Below are 10,778 nucleotides of genomic sequence, written 5' to 3' on the forward strand. Positions count from 1 at the left end.
AGGATAAATTTAAAGTTCAATCGATAGACGATGATGGATGGATTTGAAATCCATTATACTTCATTTAACTAATATGTAAATAAATAAAGTATAAATTTTATATTTGATTTTTTGTTTTCATTGTTAACAATAAAAATATAATCAAAATCCTTGTATTTCAAGTTTCATTCAAATCGTGTGTAAGTACATAAACAACTTGAATAGAAGTTACAAATTCTTCTTTCGTAGAAGTAATTCTTTCTTGTAAAAAACTCATTTCGGTATTCAGAATATGTTGATAACCGATAGCGGAAGTCATTCTATCCGATAAGACCGATACTTTAGATTATGCTTGTACGAAACGGAAAATATTGTCGATAAATAGAAGTACATCTTGTTCATTAACATTTCAATATCCCAAAACGAAACATATATGTATATTAAAAGATTTAAGATATGTTACATAACTTGTATTTTCGAAAAAAATATATATAAAATTGTAATATATTATATAATACACCATTGCAATACTACACATGTAATAATTTTACAGACATTTTTTGATATATATATACATATGGCTAGCAAGGTAGGAATCTGTTACAAAGAAAACCGAAGCTAGAAACAATACATATTCATACCAAACACCTCGATCATCTACTGGAGAGCAGCTGAATGAAACATTCTTTATTCATATAATTTGCAATCAGGGGGGCATGTCGTGCTCCGTCCCGCTTTTGTAATGGGTTACTCATGTCTTTTCCAAACGTTTATTTGTTAAAGTTTGTATTGTCGCACACTTTTTGTACCTGCAAGATATGGCACTCGCTGGTACCCATATGCCTTGAAATAAATTTGTTATGGTCATTTTGCATTTTATGTTAAGGTCTTACCGACGGAGTTTATTTGAAAAGAAAACATTGTGATAGAGACTGTTAATGGTTGATTTTCTACATCCAACCAACTTTCCTTTTATATTTCAACGAACCTATCGTCATTTTGCTGCTAGTATATACCCCTTCGGAGAAATACATTTACTGAATAAAATTAAACATAACCAGAGAAAAGTTGGAACTAATAATAAACTATAAGCACAAAAAAATTCGATCAAACTGCAATCTTTTTCCGAGACTCTAACTCATCTTTCCACAAATTCCGAGCAATCCTAACTTCATTCAATTGGGATTCAGGAATCCTAGTGTTAGCGTCTAGTGTTTCAACCCAGTCCTTCCATGGAGCCTTTGAAGGGTCTAAAAAAGTGGCCAACTGAGGTAACATCACGGAACTATAGAAGTCATCAACCAAGTCGAGAATCTGTTCTGATTCAACCAATGTCAACATTTCGGGCCTTCTTATGTTCCCTGGTCGTTTTCTGACAGCAAAATCATTCCCCCTCAGTACCAGAACTTCAGATGGAGCAAGGGGCATAACAATCCTGGAGAACTTGGATAAGGATAACTGCAAAATGTCTCTGGGAAGTAAATTGCGCTTTATTGCCACGGCTGTTCCTACCATTTTGCGTATCTGGTAATTCGTTATTGAACAAGTTAAGCAACGGTATTCAATAACAGAAAGGTCAGCAAAAGTATAATAGATTAACCACCAAATATACAACACAAACACTAGTGTTAAATGACCAACTAATCTAAAAAACATGTTTCCTTACGTGCAGGCAACATTCTCAAAAATGGAATGCTTTTTCATAAATGGGCTGGCCAAGCTCTCGTACTATGTTAAATGGCCGTTCCATTTAAAAGTATGGATCATTAAAGAATATACAAGGCACATATTATTTACCCTCTTAACATGTAGAACCTGCATTTTCAGTTTGGTTTAGCTGATCGGGTTTAGGGAGGTTGGGGCGAAGGTAGGTGTAGGGTGAGGGGCGGGGAGGACTTCTCCATTTCTCAGGCATAGTATATCCATCAATTTTTTATCTCCAACATCCTAGGACATTCCCGTATTACACACGAATCATGATAGATACGTACATTCAATAATTATAATTATAAAAATACCTGGGACCAGGATGTCATTATTTATGTATCCTAGAAGGTAAAATATTGCGGGAACTGGTACTTGATATCCATAATCTTGCTAGAGTTCTTAAATGGAACACACGGTTCGTCCAAACCTCCACTTCTCAGTTTCGTACATAAAGCGTGCAAACCAACACACTAAAAGATATTTAAAAATGAAATGGGCCTCCATAAAATCTCGATGGACTTACTTGATGCAGCATGAATGACTCTCCACAAATGGATATCTCAACGTAATTCAAACCACACATCTGCTCCAATTTTCCACAACAACACTGAAGAATCTTACGGAAATGAGAACCACTAAGTTTGTCCTTTGCATCAGGTTCATGCAACCACCGAGCAAGCACAGGTAACGTGGGATCTAGTTTTTTCAAGTTGTCCGCTTCCTCATTAGAAGGTCCAGTTAAAGTTCGATCAGAGCCTGGAAAATTAGGGCTATGATCCTTCTCTCCAGAATCTGCCATCAAAGTTGTTACATGGATATCTTCTTCATCACTTTCCTCCGACACGGAGCCGTTTTGCACATTTGATGAAATTTTCCTATTCCAGGCAGAACCATTTCCAGAGCTTTTTAGAAGAAACTGTTTTCTGTATTTAGCTCGAACTGTATAATTGTGGAATGGATGTTCTCCCTGGAACACCGTTCATTAATACAAACTAGTTCGTGAAAGATATAAAACGACAGTTGATTCAGACAATACAGAGCCACTGAAATAGTCTGATCGTGCAGTATATAGGTTCTGCATACAGATATAACTTCAGTGCTAATGAAATCTGTCTAGATTCATTTTACAATAGCATCATATAGTACAGAAGGTGGCCAACTTTGCATTTACAAAAAGGTACTTGCATAAGATAGGCATATGGTGACTTCTACAGACTAATGATCGTACGTTATGCTGCTGGTTCTAAAATAGAAAATTTAACTCGAGAAGATACCCAAATTACAAACAACTCAAGGAACACGTCGATTTTGAGTAAAATACCTTGAAGCCATTCAATATATCATTGAAATTTGATATATGATGATCAACTTCAACAGCAGTAGAAGTTTCTTTCACTCCAATAACATCAGCAGGAAGAAGATAAGAATATTTACGGATGCTACATTCCCTTCGGGCATCAAAACTCCTGAAAATAAGGTGACCAATCAACAAGTGCTCATAAAACAAGCGAACAATGTGTCAGAGAAACATAAAGAAAGTAGAATTCACTTTTGGGAAGCACATAAGTAAGTGGTAGTACCAAAATTAAGAAATAATAATTTTTGGATGCATTGCTAAACAAAACCATAACTGTGTACAAACATTTAATATTTCTCTTTTACCTTTCTCTCTGGCTATCTTTCAAACATAAGGCGAACAAAGACAGTTTCGCCAGAAAAGAACATAAACCACGCTGGAAACTTTCAGTCAATCAAATAGTTATAACACATGGTAAACTGAGTTACTCAACTTGCTACATTTGCAAATTTCTGCAGGCTATTCAGCAGTGGCAAAGTTTATGACTGGGACTCAAAATGGCTACTGGATTACCTTCCATATCACGATTTTTAAGTAAAAAGGCACCATCACTATAGACAAACTACCTTTGTGAAGGTACGATGCTGAAGACTCTTATGTTTTTAGGAAGATGTGAATTTATATAACCAGCAAGGATGAAGCCATTAGGATCATTATTCCAAGCAAACTCAGGTATCTCCATTTTGAGGGATATCATGGTCGCCAATGAATGAACCTAAAATGCATAACAAGGAAACGAACCAATTACATAAAATGCAAGTGGATTATACCTACTTTGTAAAATAACATATAATAATATATGGCTTACCCCTTTGTCTGTTCGGCTACTTCTTGCCCATCCAATTTTGTGCAAATCCCCAAAATTGCTCTCTCTTATTCCACCAGTACTAAAAATTGCCTTTTCTAGTTCACCTTCAACAGCTATATCAAAAAACCATCCTGTTTAAGTACATCCAATCCAATGCTTCTTGTCTCACGCAGCATTCTATAAAATCAACAATTTTGTTGAAATTGAATAGGCAAACGATATAGTCATCATGGTAATAGGCATCGGAAAATCCACGAATTAATTTCGATGCAAGAACAATTTTCCATCAAAGCTTCATAGTCACTTCACTCACAATACACTAAGAAGTAGCAACAAAGAGTCGTTATTAGCACCGTGACAATTATGCTATCGGAAATTTGTTATTGCTTGCACGTCTAGGAATAGGTATTTCAAAGTCAAAACCATGATATATACACCAATACCTTCTTTCAAGAAAGTCAATATAACATCTAAAGGCAGCACTATGTCTGAGATCAATACAATGATTTGTGATTTCGTTGGCGTGTTCAGGTAAACGATAATCACATTATTTTGCTGTTATATTCAGCTCCATTTCCCATCGAATCAACATCTCATCGAAACCAACAGCAAAAAGAAAATGAGGGGGGATAAATCAAGAACACAACAACATAAGGAGTTGCCGAGAAAAGCAGGACAAAAAAGATCTTACTAGAAAACGCATGTTCATCTCTTTGAATTTGCAAACCTGCGGCGTCATCAAAGAGATTTATCACCAACAGAAAGTATAATGGCGTATAACAGGAAAAAAAAACTCAGCAATTAATTAATAACATCAATCATGCCACACACCACAGAGGAAAAAAGAACAGAGAACCATACCTCGGTAATCAGAACCTACATAGCCGACGCGCATGACTACTTTCTTCTTGCGAAAAGGTTCCCATTTGTGGGCCGTCTCCAGCAGCTGCAGAGGAGCTGTGTCGGGGGCAGCGGAAGATGAAGCGGAGTAGTAGCGGGGAATTAACTTGAAAAGCTTATTCTTGTTGCTGGAATTCACCATTTCAGCAGGAGTAAACAAACATGGGGCAATTGGAGTTCGCAGAAGAATGGAGACCGCCATGGTTTCCGAAGATTCAGGGAAGCAAAATTGTAACAATCGAGGCAGAGGTTATCGTTACACACTCACAGACTCATTGCTGCCTGAGTACATGCCAAANTCATAATTCTTGTTAATTAGCATATGTAACTAATTTGAAAAAAAAAACAAACATATTTTTTAAATTTTCAAAAAAGATTTAGATTACTAAAATTTTTCTCATATCTTTTTTATCATATTGTTTTCTTTTGTTATTTATCATATTCTCTCAATAATGCATATATTTTATTATAATATTTAATTATTACAATTTTTTTTTACAATCAATGATATGCAATTTTTTATTTACAATGTTGTTTGATTATTATTATTTTTCATGTAAATTGACAACAATTTCTACTGGATGCGTTTACTTTCTTAGTCACCTTTAATTTATTAGACACTTGTACTTGATAACATATAAACTACACATTATTATTAGGGGTGAGCAAAATTTCGGTTAAATCGAATTAACCGACCGAACCGAGTTAATTCGAAAATTCGGTTTTCAAATTAAAAAAATTCGATTATATCGATTAATTCGGTTCGGTTACGGTTTTTAAAATTTTGAAATCGGCTAATCGAATTAACTGATAAAATAATTACTATTATTTAATAAATTTTTATTATTTATCAATTTTAATATATTTTTAAATTTTTACTTTTTAATTTTAAAATCAGCCTTAATTCTAAAGAAAAATGTGTGATGTATGTGATTTTATTTTTATGTATTTGTGTTGACTGTAGTGTTAAAAAAAATTACATATATAATTAAAATTAAATCACGAATTTTTTTAAAACTAATCGGTTAATCCGGTCACCAACCGAATTAACCGATTTTAATTTGGTTCGATTTTCATCGGTTATGAAAATTAATTCGGTCGGTTCGATTATTGCTAAAGATTTCGGTTCGATCTGATTATGACTAATTTGGCTCGGTCGGTAACAAAACCGACCGAATGCTCACCCCTAATTATTATAACAATCTATCATCACATAAAAAGTACTGATGGATTGATTTTAAAAAACATTGATTAAATGTTGTCATTTATTTGTAATTTATAATAATAATATTTTTGACAATAAATCATCTTTTTACTGACTCTTATGACACTTATTTTAATATTTTATATCAACTCATAAGTATAATTAGCACAATCAAATTACTAATATCATGTTGATATTACATCCAGAAAAATAATATATTTAATTTTTCTAATGGTTTAAATATCTTAACGGGAACATTTGTGTACTCTTATCTGGAGAAAAATTCATTGCATTTTTAAAGTTTGAACGGTAAATATAACTCTATAGTATACAATTAATTTGAAAATTGAATTCATAGTATGACAAACACTTCTTCCATTTCTATTTTTTTGTGTAACCCAAAAGATTTAATATTTTTTCTCTTTTATCTTCTCCAACTCACTGTAAAAAGTTTTAAAAAAATATTTATATCTAGAAAAATATTTTTATTTATTGTTTTTCTTGTGTATATATTTTGTTATATGTGAACATTTATTCTACTTCATTGTCTTAAATGTCATATATCTTTACTATATAATTTATGTATATCGAAGATGAATAAGTTCATTTATAGTTTTTTATTACCTGGACTTATGTTGATATATTAATATGTGATATACATAGATATAAGAATTTTTAAATTCAATTTATTCACAATGATTTTTCATAACAAAAGCCAACTCAAAATAATAAAATTTAGGATTCATAGTTATTTTAAATATGATATAAAAATAATACGTGGAGATTTTTTTTGACATTTTAGTTGCAAAATACAGTGATAAATGCATGTAGGTGCACTATTTCATTGTGACAATTATAACTTTATTTAAATATCTTATTTCTCACTCAATGATCAAAATTTATTTATTTCTTATTTTGATTATCGACAAATCAAATATTTCATTTAAATGTTTTTGTTAATAATATTTACATGAGTTTTATTTTGTATTTATTCGATTTGAAAGGGATAAATTATAATTCAATATATAATAATATTTGAAAACTGCAGAATGCTTCTAAATTTAAAAATCGAGTAACATTTAAGGGATCAATTCAAAACTAAAAGTTGATGCAACCTGTTTCTTCTAGCTTTACAATTGAATAATATAGGATCGAGTCGCGTTACCAAAAGCTATAACTGATGGTAACTATGCAAGTCAAATCTTTAATTAAATCATACAACCGCTCAAGCGACTACACATCGTGGACAATTATTGTACCAAACAATCTATCTCCTAATAATTGCACCAATTGCAATCAATGAAAATCAAAGTCGCGATCTTGGCTCTGATACCAATTGTAGGCTCAAGCGTTTACTGTTATATCAAACCTATAGATTATGGTAACAGTGCAAATCAAATATTTTAAATAGTACAACAGTTCAAGCACAACATTTTAATTATTCTACCCAACATGATCAATTATTGCACTCAACAAATAAGTTTATGCAAATAACCTTTTACTATATCATATGAATTAATAAAACATTTGAGTAGAATATATACTTGATATTCTACATAAGTAGTATGAAAAAAAATCATTTTTCATTTATTTGAAAATTTATATTTTAAAATTTTATATATATATGTGTGTGTGTGTGTGTGTGTGTGTGTCAAAGTACATCATTTTCTGATTCCGAATAACGATCACATTTTTATTACGTTACAATGATAAATAAATTATGATTTTTAGTTTATCATCATAGTCTTTATCTCAATAAACACATTTTCGAATGTAGGATGTTAAATTTAATATTGACATTAGATAATTATAGTATTAATTCTAACATTCTTTTTTTATTCTTCTCAATATATTACTTTTTATATTTTCAAAGATATTAATCTATTTATTATTGTATACAAAGTATAATAATTATTTGGTTAATTGATCACATTTAAGATTAAATATTTAGAAAAAATTCTAATATATCTTTAAAGACCAATATATGATGAAATTAAATTTGAAATCAAGAGAAAAATTAAGAAAATGTAGAACACTACAGTGCATAAACTTTCGCTTTGTACAATGACAAAACATAAGGTGAGACCAAGTGAGATACTTATATGTCAAAGTACATCATTTTCTGATTCCGAATAACGATCACATTTTTATTACGTTACAATGATAAATAAATTATGATTTTTAGTTTATCATCATAGTCTTTATCTCAATAAACACATTTTCGAATGTAGGATGTTAAATTTAATATTGACATTAGATAATTATAGTATTAATTCTAACATTCTTTTTTTATTCTTCTCAATATATTACTTTTTATATTTTCAAAGATATTAATCTATTTATTATTTTGTACAAAGTATAATAATTATTTGGTTAATTGATCACACTTAAGATTAAATGTTTAGAAAAAATTCTAATATATCTTTAAAGACCAATATATGATGAAATTAAATTTGAAATCAAGAGAAAAATTAAGAAAATATAGAACACTACAGTGCATAAACTTTCGCTTTGTATAATGACAAAACATAAGGTGAGACCAAGTAAGATACTAATATATACGAGTCTCATTCAACTTAGTCCCATTATAATATTTTTATTAACCAACTTTGTCCTTCGTTTTTATTTAACTAACTTCGCAGTGTGACTCATTCAAGCATTAACCTTTTTTTTTAGTACATAGTGGCCTCCACTCTCACCGACTTCAATCTTTAGAAGTCGTTATTAGTAGTTTATATGTAATAGACAATTATTTAGTTTTTATTTCATGTCTTTTGATTAATTGTGTAATTTTTTATGTTCTACCTAATTCATTTTTAGAATTTTTATTGAATTTTTATAATCATGATTAGAAGTGATGCACGCAAACAATACAAAATTAATATGTTTTAAAATGTTATATTTGAAGTGTCGAATAAATGTATTAAATCATTATTTAATAACTTTTAGAAAAACAATATACATCATAATTCAGATTTAAAGATTAACATACAAATAAAGAATTACGATGAATATCTTATAAAATAAATGGTGTTAGCCCAAAAAGATTAAATATGATTATTGTTAGGAATCGAAAAACACATTTCAAATGTCAACTTTAACACCCAATTTTCAGTGACTACCAAAATATCTGAACAACCCACAATTTATGGACAATATACTAACATCTTAATTTTAAAATCAAGATGATATTCTCCCTTTTACATGAAGAATTCATAATTGAAAATCGACAATATTAGATATATAGATATTTAATATAAACCTGTGTGAGCTCATTTAGGCTCACCTTTAAATAGGTTGACAAAATTTCAACCCAACCCATTTAAATTGTTTGGTAGTGTTGGCCAATCGACGGACCCAATTCAAATTGATGGGTCTAATCACAACGATCATTTACCTTGTTTTATTCAAAAAATTTATAAATATAAACCGCCAAAAAATGTTGGTTGAAATTTTTTTAATTAAACACATAAATTCTAGCCAGCGGTTATAAGTAAAGAGATTTAAAAATTAGAAACTTTTTTTTATATAAAAATGGTATATTATAATACATTTTAAACCATATTTTATTAAAGTAATTTTAAATATAAACATTTGCAAAAAAATATTTTTTTTAACTCATAAGTTATAGCAAACGTCACAAAAAAATAAAATAAAATAACGAGGACATTAAAAAAAATTGATAACACATCAAAAAAAAATTCACAATTCAACAATGAATTATTTCTAAACTTTAATTAATTGAATTGACATAATGAAAAGAAAAATAAAAAAAACTAAATCATTGGATTAAAATTAATATATTGTAATGTGGGTAGACAACAATAAAAACAAACAATTAATAGTAACATCATAATTTAAAATCAAGATGATAATCTCCTCTTTATATGAGAAATTAATGATTGAAAAACGATAATAGTAGATATATTGATATTTAATACAAACTCGTCCGGGCTCATTTAGTCCCACCTTTAAATATGTTGACAAAATTTCAACCCAACACACTTAAATTATTTGACGATTTGAGCCAAATAGACGAACCCAACCCAAATTGACGGGTCTAATCACAACGATCTTTTACTGTGTTTTATTCAAATAATTTATAAATATAAACCACAAAAAATGTTGGTTCAAATTTTTTTTATTTAAACACATAAATTCTAGCCAACTGTAACAATTGAAGAGATTTAAAAATTAGAAATTTTTTTTATAAAAATGTTATATCACAATAAAGTTTTTAACCATATTTTATTAAAGAAATTTTCTTTTGCAAAAAATATTCTTTAAAACTAATAAGTTATAGCCAAAGTCAACAAAATAAATAATGAGGACATGAAAAAAATATTAATAAGACACCAAAGAAAATTCATAATTCAACAATGAAATAAAGTTTTTAACCATATTTTATTAAAGAAATTTTCTTTTGCAAAAAATATTCTTTAAAACTAATAAGTTATAGCCAAAGTCACCAAAATAAATAATGAGGACATGAAAAAAAATATTAATAAGACACCAAAGAAAATTCATAATTCAACAATGAACTATTTTTAAATTTTAAGTAATTTAATTGACGTAAGAAAATATAAATAAAAAAATCTAAATCATTTGATTAAAAATAACATATTTTAATGTGAGTAGAAATAAAAGATATCAAATACTAATTTATATAATAAAAAATAAATAAATAAATCTAAATTGATAATGTGGGTAGATAACATTAAAAACAAGCAATTAATAAGATAGACAACATTAAAAACAATCAATTAATAAAACAAGTAATTAATAAGGAGAGAAATGAAAATTCACATATAAAGTCACATATT

The 10,778-nt window shown here is 29.2% G+C and overlaps 1 protein-coding gene across 2 annotated transcripts; it reads right to left on the reverse strand.

The window, feature by feature from the left end:
* Positions 1 to 914: 914 nt before the first annotated feature.
* Positions 915 to 5,043, reverse strand: LOC140973000 (putative tRNA pseudouridine synthase). Of its 2 annotated transcripts, none has more exons than XM_073435507.1 (7): positions 4,713 to 5,043; positions 4,543 to 4,578; positions 3,852 to 3,964; positions 3,610 to 3,758; positions 3,008 to 3,152; positions 2,210 to 2,653; positions 915 to 1,503 (listed from the first exon to the last, which is right to left on the reverse strand). In XM_073435507.1, the coding sequence occupies exons 1-7, from the start codon at positions 4,951 to 4,953 to the stop codon at positions 1,087 to 1,089; spliced, it is 1,545 nt and encodes a 514-aa protein (XP_073291608.1). In that variant the 5' UTR covers positions 4,954 to 5,043; the 3' UTR covers positions 915 to 1,086. The 2 variants fall into 2 exon arrangements, with proteins under 2 accessions (XP_073291608.1, XP_073291610.1); XM_073435509.1 differs by lacking the exon at positions 915 to 1,503 and adding an exon at positions 1,670 to 2,076.
* Positions 5,044 to 10,778: the final 5,735 nt, after the last annotated feature.

Source organism: Primulina huaijiensis, chromosome 3 (genome assembly GCF_012295235.1).
Source record: "Primulina huaijiensis isolate GDHJ02 chromosome 3, ASM1229523v2, whole genome shotgun sequence".
NCBI lineage: Eukaryota > Viridiplantae > Streptophyta > Magnoliopsida > Lamiales > Gesneriaceae > Primulina > Primulina huaijiensis.